This window comes from Balearica regulorum, chromosome Z, assembly GCF_011004875.1.
Source record: "Balearica regulorum gibbericeps isolate bBalReg1 chromosome Z, bBalReg1.pri, whole genome shotgun sequence".
In the NCBI taxonomy this organism is placed as follows: domain Eukaryota; kingdom Metazoa; phylum Chordata; class Aves; order Gruiformes; family Gruidae; genus Balearica; species Balearica regulorum.
In genome coordinates this window covers 3,369,843-3,393,939 of record NC_046220.1, presented here as the reverse complement: position 1 = coordinate 3,393,939, position 24,097 = coordinate 3,369,843, and the positions used below count along the sequence as shown (strand labels likewise).

Sequence of the window (24,097 nt, the reverse complement as noted above, 5' to 3'; positions counted from 1 at the left end):
GGAGAGGACCCGACGCCTGAACTAGGCTGAGCGCAGCTGCGACAAGGTACAGCGTGTCCCAGAGAGGTACGCGCTATCCTGCCCGTCTCCAGCACTTCCCCGCGCAGGGAAATGGGCTTTCCCATCTGGGACACGTAGGTCAACAGAGGGGGTGCTCAGTGAAACTGCCCTTTCCTGGTACTCGGTCATTTTAGAAAGTTTTTTTCCCCTGTGGAGTTTGAGACAGGCAGCGTATCTGTTCCTCTAAGTTCCTGTATTATGTGATCCTTGCGGTTAGCACGTTATATACAGACATGTTTTCAAGAAAGTGTTTAGGTCCTGTATAAAGAGTTATGACATTTGAAAGTGGGTTTTGTTTTTTTTTTTTTTTTACAAAAGTTTATTTTCCACAAGGAAGAGCAATAGGAAAAATTAAATTGTTTTCCACATATTGTTTTCTTGAAACAGAGTCTACAAGGACATATTCAGCACCAAAACTAAAAACAAAAAAGTACAAACAGCCATAGAATATATTCTATAAAGCAAACATTTAATATTGCACTTTGTTTCTCTAATGTTTGGATTTTACTTACTTTTTCCTAATTCAGATCAGAATTCTCTATCAAATACTGGGCTACAACTGTGAACCTCATGTTTTATAATGCTGAGAATTGACCAATACTTGTGAAAGAGTAATGCCTCTGAACAACTAACAACGTAATTTAAAACTGAAAGCCTTTATTTGATAAGGTTATAGAATTGTTCACTCTAATCACAAAGGCTGTGATGCCACATCAATTACTACAATATTGGTCAATCCTGCTTCATATGCAATTTTCCATTATATTGTGATAAGTACTTTAATGCTATGTATATCAGCAATTGTTCCCTAGTCTGTTAAAAGTAACAAAAAAAGGAAAAAAAAGTAAAACCACCAAATGCCCTTTTATGCCAACGATCCCATCAGCTTTTTAAATTGTCTGGTTGGAGAGGGTAGATGGAGGGGACATTCACAAAATTGGCCTAATACCCTAAGAAATCACCCAACTTCCTTCTCATCCAATATTCTTGCTCAAAGCCCAAGCCTTTTAACTGAATCACTTAAAACGCGACTCATTTTATCACCCTGTTGTCATTTTTGAAACATGAATTATCGTTCATGTTCTCATAAAGGCCACTTATGGAAAAGCCTATTTTGTCGCATTTATGAAGCCTTAAAACCAAGGCAGAGGTTTTTAAGAACAAGCACCACGCAGAAGCACCAGCCTCCCCTCTCCTGCTCCCTTCTGAGCTGTTTTATTGCACAAGGAGATAGCTACTTGATGGATTACATCTTGATTTGTTTAAGTAGTCAACACCAGAAGCGTGTCCCTTTGTCAGTGGTCTGCGTTACACGGTTTCTGAAAAGGAAAGTTGACTTTTGCTGTAAATCTCTAGCATGTTAAGTGCTGGTATTTGTGCTAGCGCATCTAATGGCTCCTTTGCACTCTTTTCTTCCTTGGCGCACACTCAAGGGTGAGTGCTCTCTCCATGTAATTTCTTGCATTCTGAAGGAATAAATGGTAAAATTCGCTGTTCTGTTCGTTTTAAAGCTCTTGAGAGTACCACAGAAGATGCAATCATCAAGGCAATTCTAGCTAACTAGTGTCTGAGTATGGCTGGTAACACTGATCTTGCCCAGTTTAATTATATTTCTAGTCTTACTATTTTTTACAGTATCATAAACCCTGAAGATAATACAAAGTGCACAAACTGAGCTCTTAGCATAGTCCAAGCTTTTCCTGCAGTTTGAAATATACTTTTTACTAGAGACTCATTACATATAGAATTTTTGGTGATTAGGTAACTATATATAAAAATAAATTTACTTTCCCTTCCCATCCCTACTACTTGAGATATCAATCTGTCTATGAATCCTAGACAGTGTATGACTATTTCCTTTTAAATTTATTTTGAGGCTGAGCTGATCTCTGCTGGCCCTGCTTTATTTTGTGCCTTTGTGGTTTTTTTTAAAGCTTCACAACTTGAACATCTTTTTTTTATAATGTATAAAGAGAAATGGGAATGAGGGTGGGTTTTCTAACTTTTGTGTATGTCCCTATTCCGGCTCCCCCTCTCGAATAAAGAACAAAAAACAAAACACAAACACGAAACAAAAAAAAAAAAAAGAAGTAACTCAACAGTGCAACGTAACAAAACAAATAGCATTCCAACAGTTTGGCAAGTGATGAGTTCACCTGAGATTAAGTGATTTTTAGGCAGTCTGTAACAAAATGCTGCTTTGCGATAATAGTAGAAAGGCAACAAATTCTTAAAAGAAATCAGGAAGGTATACAATCTCGATGAAGTCTATTAATTTCTATTAACTCCACCCCCCACCCCAGCCCCATCTGTTGCTTATCTACTACAGTAGGCTGCAAAACATACAGCAAGAAGGATTGGCTTGAAGGCATTTGATGTTTGTAAATAAATCCACCATAGGATCCAAGCTGAAGAGGTGATACATGATCAGCCTACTAGGACAATTCTGAGCATGTGCATATGCAGGTAAAGTCCAGGCTACATTAAATTAAAAAAAAAAAAAAAAGAAAAGTCAGTGCATTTGTCAAAGTCTGTTGCTGTTGGTTTTTTTTGTCAAAGCTTTCTTTTGCTCCTTATTGTGCGGACCACAAAGAAATAAGAGGGGAATAACAACAGTCCGGCATAAATGAGAAAAAGCTGTAGTGACATTGAACCGCACAACGTAAGCAATGAGCATGTGCAAATTTCCAAATCGTAAGAGGAAGCCATCCCTCTCTTACAATGTGGTTTGAGTGTTGTTTTGACACACATGACCATAGGTTAGTAAGGCTGCTCCTAGTATGTGCCAGTATTTAAGAAGGGAGGGGGGGGAAGCTCAGGTCTTCAAGCATGTGGAGCAGTCCTACAACGTTATTGTAGGCTTCAAAGCATGATCACAGGTTGTTTTCAGTTATTCACCATACAGAGAAGAGCAAAACCACTTCCGTTCAAAGTGTGTCTCCACTACGACACCTTGACCTTCAACATGGCAGGTATGATTCAAAACCCAAGTCAAGTCAGCTTTTTATGCATTCCTTCAACGAGAGGGGCAAGATGGTCTGTCATCTGTGGACTGATCTGGGTTTGGATCAATCTAACCAAAAGAAGAAGAAAAAAAACCAACCCAATACATCTTTAGAGTCAATTGCTAGAAATAAACCAAATTGAAACAAAACCGCACCAAAATTCAGAAGTTTAAGACAATGATAATGATAAATGGCATTCCCAACCCAAAGGTTATTCAAATAATTGGAAAACCTCTAGTCAATTAGACAAAACTTTGAAAGAAAAATTAGTAACCAAGCGCAGTGGAAAATTTTCAACTACAGGCTGATGGTAATTTAAAGATAAGCACAAAGAACTAAAAACATTGAAAAATCTGCTTTAGTAACACAGAAGTATTTTGAATTATTTACTATACACTAAAAAAACTGGACTCATCACTAAAAAGAGTAACTTCAAAGATAATTGACTTTAGATTTTTTTCTTCAAAAGACACAAGTTATGAATAAAAAGTCATCCTACTTTTAATTTACAAGTAATTAATCCTCAAACACCTCAAAAATGTCTCAGAAGTTCTTTCTAAATGTGTAAGTACCTAAAATGAAAAAGACTTAAGACTTAATATTCTAGGGTTAAATTGCATAAGAGTCCTCAGAAGTCTCCAGCACACAAAACCCATGTCCCCCTCTGCCCACTCAATGTCAGGTTAGTGTTTCAAGAGGAAAAGGAAAAAAATCAGTTGGTGAATTCAGGCAAGATTTAGCCAAAGGATGCTATTTTACTTTTGTCCTATACCACTGCTTTTTCCTGAAAAATATGACCATGGAAAGCTACTGAAGTTATGTCATGGTTATTGAGTGGCTGGCACAAAACTAAAAATGCAGCCAGCCATGTTGGAGAACCATGTATTAATGAAAACCAGTGTCAGAATGAGTACCTTTGTAACTTCTCTGTAACTTCTGAAAGCTCTACAGACACAGAACCAAACACACAAGCAAGAGTAGCTTTAGGAAGTAGAGCTGAAAAACATTAGCACATTGTGCATCTATAGACCCAAAATGCTGGTGTTAACCAATGCAATGCATTGCATATGTAACCCAAGGTTTTAATGAAGTTGCGAAGACAGAGTTGCAACAGTTTGGAAATTTCTACGAAGCATTAGAATTGTGGAGAATCCTGAAAAATCCTGATGCAATTCACCTGCACTTTGCTATAGTCACTTTTTCTCCTGTCCATTATTTTAGTGTTTTCTCCTGATTTTAGGAGACAGAAGTAACCTCCTACATTTATTCCACAGGACACAATTCAGAAAAACAGTGAAATAATCATCATATTCTGAGGTACTTACTTCTGAATAGAGAGGTGGAGGCAGAAAACGGAACTCCTGGATGTACGCAAACAATGGTCCCGGAAGCGCTCTCTCAAAGTCATCACAAGCACCTATGGGTGCAAGGCTGGACTGTCTTTGTTCCTCTGTGACCACTTCTGCATAGGCAGGAGGTGCTGCAGGGAAAAGGTACACGCAGTTCGAACAGCAAGTTCTTATGCATGTCAAAACATATAACATAATAAATATTAAAACTTTTATCATTGTAAAATATACCAGCAGGTAGGTAAATTACTTCAGTGACTTTTTAACAGTTTTTGAATATGAAAGCAAGGGTAGGCTGTTTTATTTTCAGATTATGCTCAAATCCCAGAGCAGGCTGACCACTGTTTACTGTGGCTTAATTATCCCCTTAAATTTAAAGTAAACCCAGATTACTGAATTTCTGTACAGGTAGGAATGACAGAACATTGCATTCCTCTGGGCTCCATAAATCCAAGTCTGGGATTTGTAGATAAAAAAAGCAATGTTTATAAGATACATGAAAACAGAGGGAAGGAGACATATAGTTCCTCCTTTGACAACAGAGATTTCACATTAAAATGAATTACATTATCTTTTCACAAAGCCTTGGCTGCCAAGGCTGGTAAAGGACACCATAAACTGCTGTTATGACAGGTTACAGTGCCTTATAACCAAGGGTGTAATTGAGATACCAGCTGCAGAATTTGTTCTGCACAGGTACAATGGCATCCTGCACTTTCACTTGTACCAGCTTCCAAGCAGCTGGATTTCACTGCTTGTCTTTGAGGAAGACAGGGAGGGAACTCTTCTATAAAGGACAAGGAGGTAGCAAGGAAACATCCACAAGGGATCTCCTGTGGGCTTTATTATGAAGGATGTAATCTGGGTCTGTTTGCATGACAGCCATGAATAAAGCAGACAAAAATCAAAACAGGGTAGAAAATTCATTGGGATCTGTATGGTCAAGTTACCTTCTGGTCTTTCAGGCAGTGTCAGACCAAGCCAATTCATGTTCATGCTACACTGGCTGCTCACACTTGATGTTCTGCTACCAAATGGGTGTAGAGGAATGGTACCAATGACCAGCGGTAAGTTAAGGAATAAATCCATGGCGCCTGGAATATCAACATACACCTAAAGAACAACAAGAAGAGGCATACGATTAAAATGCAGGTTTGTATGAACACTGTGTAATTATTAGACTAAGTTCTCTGCCCATGGAATTTTCCATGACGAACTTGTTTCTTATTGTCTGGTTTAGGGCCAATGCCCCTATGGGGACAAAATGGCTCCCTGAGTCAAAAGCGGCTCAAGATGCTTTACATGAGCCCTGACAGGGAAGCAGCGTCTACTCATAACACGTTTGATTAGCTGGCACACCACAACTGTTCTAAGAACATGTACGATTTACACTGATTTACAGAATCCTGCCAGGACACTAATGCTAAGATGCATATTTCTTCTGTAACGAGTTAGCACAGAATGCTTTGTTAGCCATTTACAAAGAACAACGGAAATGACTCATGCTCAAGTGAAACAGACCATCCAACATACCATCAGTGAATACTCCACACGGATTATACTGCAGTCGAGGATTGAAGGGGAAACAGGTGGAATTTTCAACTGTTTGCCATTCCAGGTTTCTGTTTTGCCAGATGACAAGGATTCCCCACGCAGGTTGGCAACAAGCTGTTTGACTTCCTTCATTTTCCCTTTGGCATAAAATGCCTGTGTTTGGTAAATGGCCGCCTTTGGCACCACCACACGGGAAGAGCAGTTCTCAATCTCAGCAAAGATCTGAATTGATTCACCTGAAACAGAATTTCAAGTTTTCTTTGTATTTACACGGCAGCTTAAGCAAATTGCCACATTCTGTTATACTGTACTGGGCGCTGCTAGCAATGCTCTACCTTGAAAAACACCCACTGATGCTAATAGGAATAGGATCACCTTAAGCTAATCTAGAAGAAAAATGCACAGGTCTAACAGAAGCAGATGTCCTTCGACAATCTGGAGACACAGCTAGCATTACTTAACAAAATTAGTGGTAGTTGAGAAAATACTAAGAACATTGCTGAATGAAGACTGAGGTGGTAAGAACAATTTAAATATTTTGTTTATATAAAAGCAGTAAGTACAAACTGTCATTTTAAAAGGGAAGGAAAAACATTTCCTATAATTACTTCTGTTACGTACCTGGGGTGTAGCCCTTCCTTTCAATTTTGGCACTTAAGGATATTGGGCCTGAGGTACAAAACCAACAACAGAGAGTCTTTTCTTTTGTGCCTGCTTGGGGTGACTGCAAGAAAAGAACAACATTGCCCATTCAGTTGAGTCCCACAAATGTCTTCATCTATTTTAATCAACAAAAAAATTATTTTTATAATGTACTTTTTTACACATTTTGATAAACATAGCTAGTTTTATTTACACAAAAAAATAAATTTAAATGGCACTATGCAGATATGACATTCATTCGAATTCCATTACTCATTTAACACTGCTTTTTCTGCCATGCTTCGTGATCAACACTTAAAACAGTTTTTACACATAAATACTGTACAATATAATAGAAGGCTTTCTAGCCTACATATACCAACATACTGTTGGCAGAGGTCTTCATTTATCAGTAAACTGTAACATCTTTCCAGTACACTGTACTTCAGAAACAATAACTGAGCTAAAGTACCGTAACCTTCACTCCTGCTATTTCCTCTGTTTTGGAATGATCCCGTGTCATCCATGTTAAACAGACTTTGTTATTTTACACAGTATCAGGATTTAGGACTTGATCCAAAGCCCATTAAAGTCAAATGGTAGCCTTTGATTTTAATGGAATTTGTGCAAGGCCAATGTCCCTTTCCAAGTCTGATTTTTCACCCATGCACACAAGAAACCTATTTCAATGGACTTTGAGGACTTTTCCACCCCTCCCCCTCTGCAGATTAGAATCTGAGGAAGAGGAGGAAAAAACAAAAGGAATTTGAGGCCAAATTGGAATCGAATCCTCATTGGAAGCAGCTGTGATACTGAATTTATTTTAATGAAGTGACATTTCAAAAAGATTTTACAGAATTGTGATAATTTCTCCCCATTGGTACAAAGCTATCCATATGGAAATTACTATGCATGCCAGTACATTTTTTTACTTTGCATTTTTAAGTTAGCAGTCTCTCACTATAATATTAAAGTTTCATTGTTCCTTCCACACATTACTCTTTACTCAAAATCAAAGAGGAACAGTCCGCAAAATTTTCCTTCTTAGCGACATTTTACAATTTAGTATTATCAATTTAAATTGACAAAGCAATTTTACGTATCTTAAAAGTGAAGCAACTCCAAGTACAGGAAGACATAGCTTTTAAAATAACCAGTAGTTATAGAGTTGCTGAACTGATGTAATACTCAGAAGATCAGCTGTAACTAAACTAGCAAATAAGTATTAGGCAAAATTAGATCTGGATATTGCTTCAGTTATTATATTTCATTATTTTTATGCCAGAAACAAAGAATGAGTAATTCTGTCAATTCTTACCAGTAATGAAGGAGTGTTGATATCTATATGTTCAAAGACTGTAAATTCCTTCTTTAATTTTACTGGTAGAAACCAAGGCCTATGCAATTCGGCTTTCACCCAATAGCGCACACTGCCATGTCTGCCTTCGAATGAGGTAGCAAGTGGTCTGTGCAGGACACAAAGGTCAAAATTGAGTAAAGTCTTTCTGCCTAATAATGATACAATTGATCAGATCAGGGATTAGTATGTATAATTGCATTTTTAATGCACTGTAGTATTTAACACAGCATAACTTATTTGCAAAGTTTTTCTATCTCAAAAATTCAAGATTAAAGATGGGAGAAAAAATCATCTCCAATTCATCCTACTGTAGTTTTGCATAGATTTTAAGACTCAATTAAAGAATTGTACTAGAAAATGCCAGAAGAGTACACATTTCCTTTAAACTTAAGAGGCCACTTTTTACTTCTTAGAGTAAAGCATGCCCTTTTAAGGCCAAATTAGGACTACCAACTTAAATTAGCATTACTATCAACCAGTTGCTGTTTTGGATATTGTATTTTGTAAATCATTGTCTATTGTTTACTTGGCTGATATCTCAGTATCGGGTTAATTTTAGCTGTAACTCAGCACTTTTGTAGTTTGTTTTGCCTTAAGCAGAGCAAATATTCAGTTTAGAGTTCTGAAGAGAGAGGCTATTTTGAGTACCTTCTAATTTTCCCCTACCCTGAGGAGACCAGCTTAAAATACTTATATTGTATACGGATGTACATATTTAAGCACATATATATAAATAAAATCATCAAGCCTATTCTGCTCTGAACTTTGACAGATGAAAGAAGTCCTTTCTGGGAACTGGAGGAAAAACGATGTGGAGAAGATCTCCAAACCTTTCAGCATCACCTTTTTTTCCTGTAACATCATAAAATGAAAGACAAAAGATCTTTATATTCCAGTAATCTACAATTAACAGTAGTTTTCCATAACTTATTTTTTCCTTATTTTTACGCAATTACATTTTTTCTATTACACTATGTTTTGACTACATTGTAATATGCAAATAATTTATGTTTAATTTATAAAGCTTTCATATGGAGAATACTAGTCATGCTAGTACTGAATTCTTTCAGTTACAGGTTTCACTATTTGCACCCATAAGTTTTTCCTAATAATACAAATGAAAGGATTTTCTAATTGGTCTTCAATGTTTCATCCTGCCCCATATTTTGCCTTAGGGCAAAAATCAGTAAGGCCAGTGTGTGTCTTCTTTCTTTCCCACTGTTGCTCTGTAGTTACGCAAATTTTGGAAGTGTTCTATGGATGTAAAACAACAAGTAAGTAGGCAGTGTCAAACTTCAGGTTTTTTGATACCAGCCTTTGTTTTTTCAGTATTATCAACACCTGGCTTCACAGTTATTCCTTCAGGTCACTTAAAAAGAACCTGTGCTTTGACCAATGCTTGTGATATTTTACTGGCTATCACTGGTTTCACTTCAAGCTAAGCATTTCACATTCATGTATAGAATGTTTTGGGTTTTAAATATTTAAATGCCCCTTCCAACTCAAGGGAAGATCAGTATTCTTTTGGTAGTTGAGATTTCCACAGAATGCTAAATTGCATTTAAAAATCTCCATGTATACAGGTCTTCTCCACTGTTCCAGTAAAAGCTACTCTAAAAGTCCAGCACTGTTCATTTTGAAAATGACCTGTAAAAGTGTTTATCATCCACAGGTTCTGCTAAAACCAGCACCTCTAATAAGCAGGTGGTTTATTAGCTTTAATATTAGGTACCAAACTATTTCACATAACACACTGCCAAATTTTTCAACCTTAATGACTTCACTGCTTGCCTTTTACAGCAAAATGCTCCTTTTTCCATCTGTGACGAGACTCCCTCTGTTCCTGTGTATTTCATTGTATTGCAACTTGTACTTTTTAGCTAATTCCCATACTGCTAACTCCTCTATGTATAGATCATCCATTCACAATGTCTACCTTCCACATTTCAGACGTGGTGGGGTGGAGGAATAACCTTTATCTCAACACTTCTGCTTTCACTCTTGCTTCACCTTTGCTTTCTGAGACAAATGGGACTGGTACAGGAATTTGTCTTCCTTCATCCACTCATTCTTCTGCGTATTTCCACCCATGCTTTCTGCATAAAGGCCAGCCTGGGTACACACCTGCTATTTAAACTAGAACAATCTCCTCTTTTGTTAAACATAGTTAACACTCGCCACATCTCTTCCAGACTGAACTCAAACAATTCACCTGCAATCTTATCTCTAGTTCTGCTGGTCTGCATGGCTCCAGTAAACTGCTGGTTCGGTTAGAAGGTATCATCTCAGCCACTCTGCAGGACTCCAGTTCAAATTACTCTCCCTCCTCTTGGGAAGGGGTAAAACATTGCAAGACCTAATGAGCCAGTAGGACTTGGTCAAAAGAAAGCGAGCTACTGGGCAGCAACGAGCTCCCGTTTTGCGGAAATAAAAAAAAAAAAGGAGTCATGTATGAATTTAAAAGCAACCTCTTCAGTTTAACAAGATTATGTCCTTCACTGCATGCCAAAGCACAATTCCTACTACCATTGAAAAGGTTTCCCCTCCACCCACAGCAGGAGTTTTACTCAGGCGGGCGGGCAGCAGGGCCTGAGGACAGCATGTGGGCACTTACGTCTGTGGAAGCTCGAAGCTGAATGCATATTCGTGCCTTCCGGACTGGATGGTGTGAAGGCCTTCTTCCGAATTGTCATCGTCTAGAAGGGGAAAAAAACCACAAAACACAATTGCTATTCCATATGCACACAGTTTATACATTACATGGGCTTCTCTGCCAGAACACAAGGGATTTAAGAACCTGATGTCCCAGAAACAAGGGTCTCCTGTCCATTGGTATTAACTGCTGGATGCGGGGACAAATCTTACCCACTGAAGGATAGGGAAGTTTGCCAGGTCCACCTTACAGAGAAGCAGAGGTTAATTGCTTTCATTTCTAATCCCACCTCTGAACACTGACACAGTTGCAATTGCTGCCATTTCAAGGCCTGCTTGCAAGATCTGTAACAGGAATCATGCTTTCCACTGTGATTCCTAGTTAAAACAAAATAGAGATGGCTCTTCACCAGCATTAAGAGATCTGCATGAAGTCTGCTGGTGCAAGATTAAATTTAGTAATTTGGCTTCCTTTTATCTCCTGCCTGGCAACAGTGTCCAGGAATTAATCACAAAAAAAAGGCGGGGGGGGGGGGAAAGGTGTACAAGCACCACCTGTAAAGTATCAAGTGAATTCAGGGGCACTGAAAAATGGCAACCTGCCCAATTTTAACACTGTCTAAACTTTTTAATTTTTGGCAGGTTAACTCAATCTTGCTTGGATAGCAAGACCCAGATATTTCCTGGCTCCACCAAGAAAGCTGACCTCTGTTTATGGCCATGATTTCTTGTGCCGCTTTAAACGCTGCAACAAATTTGTGGTTTCTTCCAACATAATTACCATAAAACCAGAAAAACGCTGACTCCATCAAAATACAAAGTTAAGGGAAAAATAACTAAGCATCTCCTGCATAAAAAGGTCTGGGATAATAAAGGGGGATATAGCGAGACAATGTGAAAGGCAACTGCTTGTATTTAATGGTCTGAGGCGCTAATGGAGGGAGGCAGGAGGATTTTAAGTTCCTATTGTCCTACAGAAGGGCCAATGTCCTCCTTCCTGCAGTGCACCGCAAATGCCGAAAATCTTAAAAAAATAGGAAAAAAAAAAAAACCCAACCAAAAAAACGCAACCCCCAAAAAAGCCCGTACGAGCAAGCTATCGACAGAAATGCACCTTCAGCACGCAGCGTGCTGAAACGAATGTCAGGAAAATGTGCCGAAAAGGCGAGACAATACGTATTAACATGAGGGCTGGGTTTGGTGGTTTTGTTTTTTTTTTTTTAATTAATTTTTTTTTTAAGGCGGGGGAGCGTTGCTTTAGGTTGTGTCTCTATTTCCCAGCACGGCGATCTCCCCCTCACAGAGGAGCTCCCGTCCCGTCTCCCCCCCCCCCCCCCCTTTCTGCCAGCTCAGCAGTCCCGCCGAGCCGGGCGGCAGCGGCGGAGCTGTGGTAAACAAGTGCTGAGCTGTCAATCAGGGGCCGGGCTGGAGCAGGAGCCGACCGGCCTAAACCGGTGCGAGCGGATCCCCAGCCAGCCGCTCATATACATACGGTATACGTTACACCCGCCGCATTCGCTCAACAGCTCCGCTCCCCGCCGGCCGGGGGGGGGGGGGAGGGCGGGGCGTCGCCCGCCCCTCGCCTTCCGCTCTCCGCCGAGACCCCTCAGGGGACCTTACCGGGGAAGGGGACGCGGTGAGGACGTGACCGGCCGCAGGGCGTCCCGCCGCCCGCCCGCCGGGGCTTCCCCCCGCGCCAGCTCCTCAGGGGAGCGGCCCCTCCGTCCCCGCGGCGCACGCCGGCTGCGGGCAGGGGAACCTGCTCCCTCAGCCCCGCGGCCAGCGCCCCTCCAATCAGCGGCTGGCATCGCCTTAGCAACAGGGCAACAAAACCCCGGCCGACCAATCAGGGGGCGAGCGGGGGGCGCGGCCTGGACCGCCACTTCGGGGGAGAAGCGCCCGGGGCGGTCATTGAAACTCGGCCGCGGGCGCCGACAGCGGCTCCGTGGGCAACGGGGCGCGCCCCGTCCTCACCCCACTCCCGGGTATGGCTTCCCCCCCCCGGCAGGCTGCTGCGTGTCTGCGGGCTTCTGTCACTCGCCACCCGGAGGTGCGTGAAGTTTCGCTCGGGCGAGTGATTTCTAAGGCGGGGGGGGGGGTATCTGAGGGACAAGTCACCTCGTTAGCGAGCTGAGCGCGAGGCGTTGATTAAAAACACGTCCAAGGCCCCAGCTCTCTTACAGCGTTAGTTTGAGAAACGCTTGGTAATAGGCAGCCAGAGTTCTTCAAAAATGACAGTTTTTTTCTTTTCATACCCAAAGGAAGGGGAAATATCTCATCTCTGCTGTAAATACGCTGCATATTTTTTTCTTTTTTTTTTTTTAAAAAAAAAAGGCAAAAGGCACGCAGCCCCGAAATTACATAACCGGTTTTTAACATTATTTTCTTGTGCTAAGGAATTAAGTCATCGCCACCACCTGACGCGTGCGGCCAATCTGCGCGGAGCAGGCGGCGCACCCCCCCCCCCCCCCCCCCCCTTCCCCGACCGGTCCCAAACAGGATTGAACCGCTTCGAACAAAGGCTGCAAACTTCGGAAAAAAAAACAACCCCCGGGCCCCAGCGCTCTCACCCGGTCCGGTGAGGGGCTTTACCAGCCCTGGGGAGGGGGGTGGTTACACCCCGCGGCGTGGGGGACACCCCACCCCACCCCCCCCCGCAACCCACGGCGGTGTGGGGGGAGCAGGAGGTCTTCGTTTGCCCAGTTTTGGGAGGGATGCTCCCATTACGCAACCACACATCTCCCCCCCCCCCCCCTCCCTGCTCCCCATCAGAGCTTTTTGGGTACATTTTTACATCGGTGGTCCGTTCCCCCCCCCCAAACTCTTCCATCCCAGGGGGGTGCGGCGAGGGAAATTAAAGCGATTTACCGGGAGGGGGTAAAAAAAAAAATCATTACACGTGGGGTGGTGATGGCATATGTCAAAATCGGCTACGGGCAATCTTTTTAAGGATGGCACATAAAAAATAATCACATTATGGGCCCGAAAAAGCCCAATGTGTCAGAAAGTCTGGTTTTACGCTTTCGTTGTATTTCAGGGTTTGATAGGATGCTGCCAGTGAGATCCTTCATTGCTTATCTAGCTTTGATTTTGCATCTGGTTTCCCCACGGAGGGGCAAATCCTGCTGACTTAACCTGGGGGAGGGCAAAAAAAAAATAATAATAATGCATTAAAAAACTCGAGATATTGGTAAATGTCTGCTGAAGGGCAGGTAGTTCAGCCCGCAGGCACTTTGCAGACGCATCTTCCTGCAGCTTTAACATCAAGGTTCATTACCCCGCTGCAAGTCCCTCGGCATGTCCTGCTCTCCACCAACACTGAACTGCATCCATTTAAAATAAAAAATAAAAATAAACCGAGACGATGCAAAGATGCGCCATTCCCCCCCCCCCCCCAAAAAAAAATGCATTTTTAAGGTAAACGCTTACCTCTCTCGTGGCCGATCAGGATGTCCTTATGGTTGAAATACTCTACTTCTTCAGTGTAGTTCTGTGTGTAGGCAGTGTTGGATCCAGCATTTCTCGATTCAGTCCAACGCACTTTCGCGTGTCCCCTTGCATGAATTTTAAGAGATTTCACTCTAATTTCCCCAGTTACTTCTAAATTGACCCTTCCTGAGACTGTGTCCCCGCTGGAGTAGACGGGGACATTGCTGTCATTCAGACAGTCAAAGCTTATTGTCAGACTCTTCACCTTCCCCAGCACCATGTTTTGTTTTTTTTGTGTGTTTTTCTTTTTTATAGCAAAGTGTAGAAAAATATACTGTAAGGGAAAAAAAAAAAAAAAGGAAAAACAAAACAAACAAAAAAAACCTAACAAAAGCTAAAGGCCCTCGGACGAACGGGCTGTCGTGGCGGCTCCTACCCTACAGCCGGTTCATGGGGACGGCGGGGAGCCCCGGCCCCAGCCCGGGCGGCGCGGGGGTGGGGGGAGCGCTGGTCCGCCGCTGCGCTCTCCCCACAAAGGCGCTGCCGGCCTTGCTGCGGCCCCGGCCTTATAAGCCCTGGGACAAACAAGCCCTACCGCGCATGCGCGGACACGCCCCCCTCCGCGTCGGGCACGCCCCCTCCGCGGTGGCCACGCCCCCTCCGCGGCGTTCTCCCCGCGCGTGCGGCGCTCGTGGTCCCGCTGCGGCGGCGGGGGGTGTGCGGGGACACACGGACACGGACACGGACACGGACACGGACACGATCGGGGCGCAGCGCGGAGAGAAGCCTCTGCCTGCCGAATAGCGGTGCCTCCCCCCGGTTGGGGAGGGGTTTCTTTTCCACTCCTTTTTTTTTTTGCCTTTTTTTTGCCCTTTTTTTTTTTTTTTTTACCCCACCCCCGTGGTGCCGTTTCTTGGGTAAACCCTCTCGGTTCAGTTATTTAACGCTGCATTGCTAATTCTTGCTGTTTTCCCCAGCGACACGGGGTTTTCAGTGAGATGTGTGATGGTGGTGGGTGACCTTCCACAGCCCACCGTGTTGGGGGAGTTTGCACTGAAAGTTCAGCAGTTGAGTTTTCAAAGTGCAGTACGCCTGTATTTACCGGTTTTCTCATGCAAAAAAAAAACCCAAAAAGTCATTCACGTTTCCCTTGACCCGACACCTGGTGGAGGTTCTCATGCTGCTTTACGACTGAAGATGTTGGGTTGTGTTAGGACTTTTTATGTTTTTGCACCATCTTGTGGCAATCCTTCATACTGCCTGAGAGCGGACAATGGTAGAATCACTCAGGTTGGGAAAGACCTTTAAAATAATCGAGCCCGACCATAAAAAGATAACTTGCAAGGGAAGCAGAGGTGTTTTATTCCTCCCTTGCTAATGCTTTTCCTGCTGCTTTCACGTCTTTAGATGCAGTCGGTCTCATGCATATGTTGATTTGCACGTTTTTCCTCTTTATAATTTAGAAGATAATCCACGAGCGATACCAGCCACGACTCTCTGGTCTGCAGTTGCCGTAGGATGTGTGAAAGCTGGCAGCCAGATGGGATGCAGCTTCCATCCACGGAGCTCAGGCCACAGCTCCCCTCCATCCAGTTCTGGGCTGCTCATCACTGTCCGCCTGCCTGAGGGCGAATCCTCGGATGATGAAGAGCACAGCGGTTGCCTTTTCTGGGAAGCTGAAGGCCCAAATCTTGCTAACCCAATGGATCATGTGGTTTTGTTTTGTTTTGTTTTTTTGTACCTATGTAAATAAGGAAAGGGACTTTCCTACATAACTGGGATACGGTGTATTCTCATTTATTTTCTGACACGAGTGATGTGTTCTGTATACTGATTGCATTTGTCCATTCCGGGCTTGTTGGAGAAGGATAAAATACTTTGCTAAGCTGCTGTAAACCCTCCCCTGTGTATCACCATGCGTCACACTGAGCAGCAGACAGCTCTTTCCTGTTGCTGGATTGCTGTCTGGAGGAAAAGGCAGCGGATGGTAGCCTTGCTTCTTCAGGCAAACCGGTCACGTTGAGAACACCACCAATAAATCTAATTTTTATTGCAAAGGTGAGGCAGTTGCAATTTAGAGCAAATTTTGAGGGCTGCAGGTGTGGTCGAGCCTTCTTGGATGCCTTTCTGAACACATAGAACTGAGTCCACGGAACATAGTGGGACGTTTGGATACCCATGCAATGAAAATTCCACAGTCTTTGAAGCTAATTTCCATATATTGCTATGCTATTGTTCTGAGTTAGTTGCAAGATATCCTGAATGATCAGATGTGCTGATTTACAGTCAAGTTAACCCAGTTTTCAGGACTAATTCTAAATTCCTCTTAAAGCTTGGTGGGGAAAAAAAAAATCCATTTCATGTTCACTCTACGCTATATACTTATATGCACCCAAAGCACGTGAGCTGAGATCTGCTCTTGTTTGAAATAATGACCCTCCTTTTCCGCGTACCCCAATCACGAAACTTCCCTCTGGATTTTTTTTTTTTAATTCATCCCTATTATCTCTTCCCTAAAACGTGAGTTTCCTTCCTGCAGCCCTTCACCTCCATGTCCTTCGGGTAAGGAGAATGGATTGGGAACAGCATTTCCCGTGTTGCATCCTGTTGCTTATCATGGGCACAGCTGTAAACTCCCAAATCATAAGATTTTGTTACGAATCTGGCAGTATTTGGCATGTTAACTTAAAGTCTCAGATTCAGGCCAGGTCCCTTTGAGTTTTGCAGAATGATATTGTTTGTATTCACATATGTTCATGCATACCCCACATCCTGCCAAAAGTCACACATACATTGTCTCTGCCGCTTTCTTTTTTTTTAATACTTTTCATAGTATTAGGGGTTTTTTCATCTTCATAACTTATATTTTTTGTGCCATCTTGTGGCAAACTGGGTGAACTGCCTGCGCTGCCTTTTACCAGCCTTTTGCCTGTGCATTCCTGCAAACCTGCGATTCATTGGTGAAGCCCTTGCATCAAAATAAAATCTTCTGTTAGAAATTTAATTCTGCTTTTTAAAATAAATTTAAATAATTTCTCCATTTCAATATGCAGAACATGCTATGAAGTGGAACTAAAAGAGAAAATATAACTAAAAATAACTAAAAGTTATTTTCAGATGCTCAGTTAACTGTAAAGATTAGTTAATTTTCAGGAGTTTTTATTGTTTCAAATGAACTGTCCTTAGGTTAAATATTAGAAGTTTTATAGCTCCTGAAAAGGGATTTAAAAAACTGAATGCAACTGTGACCAAGTCTTCTCATTTTAAAATCAAAAATAGGCAGTGAAGATTTAGTTTGTACACACTTAGAATGGTTGTTATTTGCCAGGAACCTCCAATAATCTTTCTCAGGCCTTGTACATGACAGACTCCACATAGAAGTCCGCATAAAGTTTAAAAAAAATTAGGTCTAAATCTTTTTTTGGTTTTGGCTGACAAAAACCATGGAGGTGATGCTCTGTCTGTTATTGGAGTCAGTAGCTCCAAGGAGGATGGCAAGATTCCAGCCTCTATAAAGAGATAAAGATTAGACCTCACTTAACAAACCATTTCCTGAAGCTGGCAAGCTCTCTCTTGCATGTTTTTTCTTCCCCCCCCCCCCCCTTTTTTTTTTAATGGAAAGAGGAGAGAAAAGTTTGTTAGAAGATTATGGAAAATTAGGGAAACAAAGAAAAAAAATAAATCCTGGCCTGCTGGGTAATACAGATTGCATTGCCTGAGGATCTTCCATGGAAACTTGAAAATTAGTATTGATTTATCTAAATACATAGTACTGATTCATCTGAACGTAACTATTCCAGTATCGGTGACTGCGGGGTGTCAGTAGGCTCTGCTCTGCTTCTGAGAGGTCCACGGGACTCAGATCTTAGATGAAGTGTTTAGGTAACCTGGAGAGAAAGTCCTTTATGTCACAGACTGCTGTGCAGGCTGAGATCCCCTAGAGGGATTTTGACTGGGCTTCAGCATGAATATACTGGTCATGTCAAGGCTGGGTGTGTACAAAAGTGCAAATCTAGGCACCCAACAAAACTGAAAATTAAAAGACCCAAAACAAACCTCCAAGACTAGGTGAAAGCTCATCGAGAAGTTTTAGAATATTGATTTGGGGTTTGGTGACCTATATTCTGCCCGTTTCTACATCCACATCCTTCTGCTGAAGTAGAAGAGAAGAACTCAAAGTTGTCTTAACAGACTAATTTCTGGTCATCCTTTGTTGTATCTGATAGTTTTAGTCAAAATCCAGATATTAGGGATTGTTTTGCTTTCGTCCCGTTAGTGTCTTTATCTAATCTGGCTTCTGACCATGTACTTGATAAATCTGCAAGGATGAGTGTGACGCACAATGATCTTGAGAACAGTCATTACTTTTTCTAAAAGCAAACCCAGGAAACCTTGCAATGTTCTCCTGACTCATTAATCAATAAACTGGCGTTAAAAGGAAGATCCAGATTCTTCTCCCATCTCCTCAGAGACCATCCTGACATATAATCTCGTTTGGGGTGGAGGCACTGTTTTCCCCTCTTTCTGAAGCTGTTTCAGTGTGCTGCAGAGAATGGTCTGAAGAGACTGTCAAAGCAGATGTGACATTTTGTCTGGTGGTCAAGGTGTTCATATTGAAAGAAGAACCCTGGAAAGAAGGAAAGAAAAAAAGAGAAGAGAAGAGAAGAGAAGAGAAGAGAAGAGAAGAGAAGAGAAGAGAAGAGAAGAGAAGAGAAGAGAAGAGAAGAGAAGAGAAGAGAAGAGAAGAGAAGAGAAGAGAAGAGAAGAGAAGAGAAGAGAAGAGAAGAGAAGAGAAGAGAAGAGAAGAGAGAAGGAAGGAAGGAAGGAAGGAAAGAAAGAAAGAAAAAAAGAAAGAAAAAGAAAAAGACAAAGAAAAAAAAGCTCCAGGATGATTTCTGTATTTCATGCAGTGAATGAATGGAAAACGTGAAATGTACTTAGAAAGTTCTTTTAACAGACTAATTTCTGGTCATCCTTTGTTGTACCTGATCCTCAATCCATCTGTAAAAATAAGAGGAATAACATTTCTCCTCCTCCTCATACCTGTTATGAGGCTGAACTCGTGAAATATTGTCCCATTACGGTGTGTGGAATGGTGACACATGCTGTCATGTTACAAAAACATGGATCTATGCACTGCAGCCCTCAGGAACTGCTGCCAAAACTCCTGGATGCAGAGGGATATCTACAGACCTTCCTTTTGGTGCTGTCTGCACTGGGATGGCTCTTCAGCTGTCAGTGCCGTGGCAGAGAGAAGAGGAAATTTTACTGAGTCAGCTTATTTTGGGTTTGGTTTTATGATGGAGAATGCCATCCTCAATGATGTAAAGAAACTTGGAGTTTGTGAAACTCGTTCCTGAATTTGAAGAAATCGGGAGCCAGGAGCCGCTTCCCCTGGTCTTCATATCGCTATCCTTGCAGAACAGTATTTATTAATGAGAAAGAATGTGCACAACAAAGAGCTCTATTTCTGATCAGTTTTCAGAAGGTGCATGTTATAAGTAAGGAAAGTATTCAAACAGAAACTTTTGGTTTGCAATTTTTAGTTGGGTTTTTTTTGATTTTTTTTTTTTTTTTTTTTTTTACTTCTAAAGATTTGCTAAGTGATGATTTAGACTAACTTGAGTTCTCAGGTGTATTTACTATTAAAACCAGAATTTGAGTTGGGTATTAATCATGTTAAACTGAATGTTTGCAAGTTTGGTGTTGAGAACACGATTGCTAGTGCTGTTAAACTGAGAAAACAAACAGTTAAACACATATTTAAACTAAAACACGACCAAAGGACAAGCTTACAGTTGCTGTCAGTAATATATAGGCATGTGCTTGAAATACCTACTTCAGAGATGATGATGGACAGTCAAACAGGGGCCAGAGCTAGAATAGTAAATACAGTTTAGAAGGAACGTGGTCATATTCTGCACTGGGCTTAGTGGTCCCTGTTGTTGGTCCCTGCTCCCCCTAAGGCGCTTCCCGCTTCTTGCCTCGCAGCCACATCGTCTGCAGGCTCCTGCCAACTCCTCCTTCTCCTGCCAAAGGGCTGGCACCGTGACTGAGCTGGGGACCGTGTCCGAGCCAGTCTGGGTCTATTTAGAGCCGTTCAGCATTTCAGCAGGGCGCTCCCTCTTCTGAAAGCATGCTGCGAGGATAGCTGAGCTGGTGCTGCAGGGAGCAGGCACTGGTTCAGCAGAGCTTGGACTCTAGCCTTTGCCTCACATCGATTTTATCCATATGTAGGCTCCCTGTCATGTTGAAACCATCTTGTTGGGGTCCGCACCATAGCTGCAGAGACTCCCTCCCTGGCTCGGGCTCATGGTTATGTATAAAAAACATACCAAGACATATTCCTTGAAAAATGTTGGATAGATGCTGTGCCTCAGTGTTGTTTTTTTTTTTAAATGAAAACTTCCTAGAAGGTCTTTGGCAAGGACACAAGAAGAAGTAAGATTAGGAAATCTGAATGACCTAGAAGTGATTAAGCTACAAAATAAAGATGGCCATGAGCCGTACTGGGAGCCCAGGAGGCAAAACATGTTATGCAGCTGTTCTGATAAGGTTTGACCGTTGCTGCCAGGGAAAGCGGGACTTGGCTTTGTGGTTCGGCCGTGGTGGGACTAAGGACTGGGCCCCACGTTCTCTCGTGAATACTACTTTTGCATCCTCTCTTTCCATGTTTATCTCTTCTTGCTGTCAGTTTGCAGAGAAATCTTGTAATGGATGTGGCATCCCTGGTGTCTTGGTTGGTTTGAGGGTTTTTTCCTAAATTTTTGTCACAGGATCTTTCCCAATATCCAGCAAAAGCCAAAGAAAGATTTTGAAAATATTTGAAAATAATTGGACTGGAGCTTTGTAAGAAAACAGCATTTTTTCATTTCCCTTTCTTCTGATTCATCAAAGGACGCTGGTCAGCTTTGTGTTTCAAAATGGATTTTGTCTCCAGAAATAAGCTGTTACACTTTTTGGTAAGCAAGGATTGTAGGACAGGTAATATCTTTTATTAGACTAATTTATAGTCTGGAAAAAGAACAGACCAGCTTTCAGCATACGAGCTCCTCCTTAGTTTAGTTCCAGACCTTTAGTAAAGCAGTATTTTTAGAAAGAAAGCGACCTTGAAGCGAGCCAAGTTCTGTTTTAGACCATCTATTTTACTTCAGCTTTCTGAGCTAAACTAATAAGCACATCCCATCTCACTTTATTAGCGAGATGATAGGCATTTCAGCGACAAGAGTGATGGTTGTCACTGTTGCCACTGTATTTCTGGACCCTTGAGCAACGTGGAAGCGATGCCTCTCTCCGTTTTTGCTGGCGAGTGCTCTTAAAAAGTGAAGGCATGGAGGCTGTGCACCCCTTTTTGGCTGAGCAGCTCTGCAGAGAGGGTTTCCGAGGCATGCAGAGACTTGCTCAGCACTGCAAGTCATCCTTGACGCCCACACCGAAACTGAAATGTCAGGGGGTGATGGCTGGGGGTGTGACAGCCATGCGCGGCTTTGGGCTGGAACCTCGGGGTGTGAAGATGCTCAGACAGAAAACAGCAGTGCAAGAGCGTAGCGATGCAGGATGGTCTGGTGAGCACGGTCGTTTTAAGGATTTTTGGGTAATTTTTAGCGTTAGCGGGTAAAGCGGTCACGCCAAAGTGCTTGTGAGCCGGGGAAGAGTATTGAGGAAATGATGGGAGAGGGACCTGTTTGCAGAAATGCTTCGCAGATGAGCAGGAGGTGCGTCTCACAATCAGCTCCTCGCTGCATCTTGTGTTACACAGGGTGGGCCAAGTTTGAACAAAAGAAAGGGTTTAGGCATTCAAAGCAGAGCTTAGGCAGAACTGTGATCATGGGAAAATCCCTGCCTATCCTTTGAGATACTCTGTTTCAGAGGCATCTCCGAGGTTCATTAGAAAGTTTTGCATGGCTCATTTTTGCAGAGTTCAGCAGCTTGGTCTTCCTCTTATTCCAGCCGATCGGGATCCAGAAACTGGAAATTTGTTGGCTACCAACCCTGAGGGACACAACCTGAAAACATATGACAGTTATGCCATGATGGCATTCCAGTCCTATGACGGGTATGTCCATGGGCACACGCATGTCAAATTTGTTAGGGGTGGTTTGCAAGGCAAGACGACTCCTGTCCTCTGCTCCACTCGCAGCAGCCACTTGGTAGATGACAGCACTTTGTCATTTTTCCCGTGGGGGCAGCTCCGGGCACTCTGCTCTGTGCTCGGGGTTCGGACATCACCGCGGGGTGATGCGCGGTGGGGTCCCCAAAAGTGACTCTGAACGTCTGTGTGTCTGCAGGCTGTTGTAGCTGAGAGTATTACTTCTGAGTTCCTCTCAGGTACTCTGGTTTTAAAGAACAGGGGACTGGACTTTATTGTTCTTTTGGGGTTTTTTAATAGGGGTTTTTTATGGGGGTTTTGGGGTGGGTTTTTTTTCATATAAAGGCCATATAAAAGCAAGAGGGGGTCTAGGCAGATAAATAAAATTGTACCAAATGTAATTTGTGCAGGGAAATCCACACTCTTCCATTTGTGTGGCGCAGTGTGTGTGCAACTCATCTTTTCATACAACCTGATATGCCAGAAAATTTTTTTTTTTTTTTTGTTAACTCTCTGAAGTTTTCCTTTCTCTAGCCTGTGGATCCCAAGCAAGCAGATTCGTTTCGCTGCCACGCCAGCTCAGCAGCTATGCAGCAGCGAGATAAGACTGATCTATGTCCTCAGGACAGTTTGTGGGCTACCACAGATAACTGTGGAATCACCATAACATTGTTTATGAGTCTCATTAGCAGGTGCTTAATTCTTCATACATACTGTGTTTGGAGCTAGCAGAAGCGCCTGGATTAAATTTTGGAGACAGGGATTTAAATGAAACGTGTTGTTAGAGTTTCTGTCTGGTTTTCTAGGAACCACTAGCTTTGGCAATGGCCTTCACTTTACTGGACCGTGAGATTTTTGCTCACTTCGGTGACTCGTACTTTTTCACTACCATGCTGGGTGAGGTGTGAAAGTGAGTGATAATTTGGGGATTTTTTTTTTTTTTTTAACTGGAGGAATGCTTTCATTAAATGAACAGCATTTTTATGAAGACCCAAGATGATCTAAGCTACACTGACCAAGATGAACTCATATGCCGAAGCTAGTAGCATTAGTGTTTTCTCCTTCACTCCCACTTTTGTCTGTGATGGTGACATGGTTACTAATAATAGAAGACACACTTCAGGCTTTCCTCTTACTCCAACAGATTAAACCTTTCTTCCAGATGTAGTTGCGTACGTTTCACTGAAATCACCAACACAGTAGAATATAGAACATGGAAATCACAAAGAAGTGAAATATTAGGTGACAAAACTTGTAATGGCATTCATATGCTCATATCAGTGTAAGTTTAAGACTTAAACTTACAGCTTAAGATTTTTTTTTGTCCTGAAGTTCTGTAAAAATGGGTAACCTCATTTCACAGGTAAATTGTTAATGCATATGGGTTTAAGTGTCTTCTACCAGTTAACCTTGTACCCTGTGAAGATTGCCAAAGCAGAGTCCATTTCAGCAGGATGGAGAAAATGTATAGAGAAAAGAAAAAATAGCTGAGCAGGTTTGAAGATGGTGGTCTGCTGAGACTGTTAATTGTTATGTCATTGGCCTGCTGGGGATGCTTAAAATCGGCTTCACAGAAGCAGATTCTGAAGGCAGAAAGTAACTTACCTCCCGTTTGAAGCTCCTTAAGAGCACCATCACGTGTAGCACAGTGTTACGCTAAATTTCTGACACCCGTCTGGCTACGTCTGAATCACAGGTCTGCTACCTACTGCCTTTTCACCCAGCATGGGTGAGCGTTAAAAATAGCCGCTGAAGAAGGAAAATAGATGTTAAGTTTTAATGATCCATGGTCCTCGCTGAGAACTTGACCAAGAAAAATTCTCCGTGCTCTGGTGAAGGGACACACAAACGTATCTCTTGGATTGATTGTGACTGGTGCACAGAAGGAGTCCCAAAAGATGTAATGTTTCACTGATAGAGGTGTTGATTTATCCTTCAACAACAGCTTAGAAATTTT

At 42.4% G+C, this 24,097-nt stretch overlaps 1 protein-coding gene across 2 annotated transcripts; it reads right to left on the bottom strand.

Annotated features, from left to right (window-relative positions):
- Nucleotides 1-350: 350 nt before the first annotated feature.
- Nucleotides 351-14,595, bottom strand: ARRDC3 (arrestin domain containing 3). 2 transcript variants are annotated; one of them, XR_012832915.1, is made up of 8 exons: nucleotides 14,052-14,593; nucleotides 10,585-10,666; nucleotides 7,929-8,076; nucleotides 6,590-6,692; nucleotides 5,948-6,204; nucleotides 5,365-5,527; nucleotides 4,391-4,583; nucleotides 351-3,133 (listed from the first exon to the last, which is right to left on the bottom strand). XR_012832915.1 is itself a non-coding variant. In XM_075739252.1 (8 exons), the coding sequence occupies exons 1-8, from the start codon at nucleotides 14,329-14,331 to the stop codon at nucleotides 3,077-3,079; spliced, it is 1,245 nt and encodes a 414-aa protein (XP_075595367.1). In that variant the 5' UTR covers nucleotides 14,332-14,595; the 3' UTR covers nucleotides 351-3,076. The 2 variants fall into 2 exon arrangements, 1 of the variants encoding a protein (XP_075595367.1); XM_075739252.1 differs by having other exon boundaries at nucleotides 4,391-4,545; nucleotides 14,052-14,595.
- Between the last annotated feature and the right edge of the window lie 9,502 nt (nucleotides 14,596-24,097).

Bases quoted from the DNA above. Each gene is read 5' to 3' on its own strand.
- ARRDC3 (XM_075739252.1), bottom strand. From the start codon at position 14,331: ATGGTGCTGGGGAAGGTGAAGAGTCTGACAATAAGCTTTGACTGTCTG. The intron at 10,667-14,051 runs GTAAGCGTTTAC...TTCCCCTTCTAG, and splicing joins CCTGATCGGCCACGAGAGAG to ACGATGACAATTCGGAAGAA. The intron at 8,077-10,584 runs GTAAGTGCCCAC...TGTCCTGCACAG, and splicing joins AGCTTCGAGCTTCCACAGAC to ACCACTTGCTACCTCATTCG.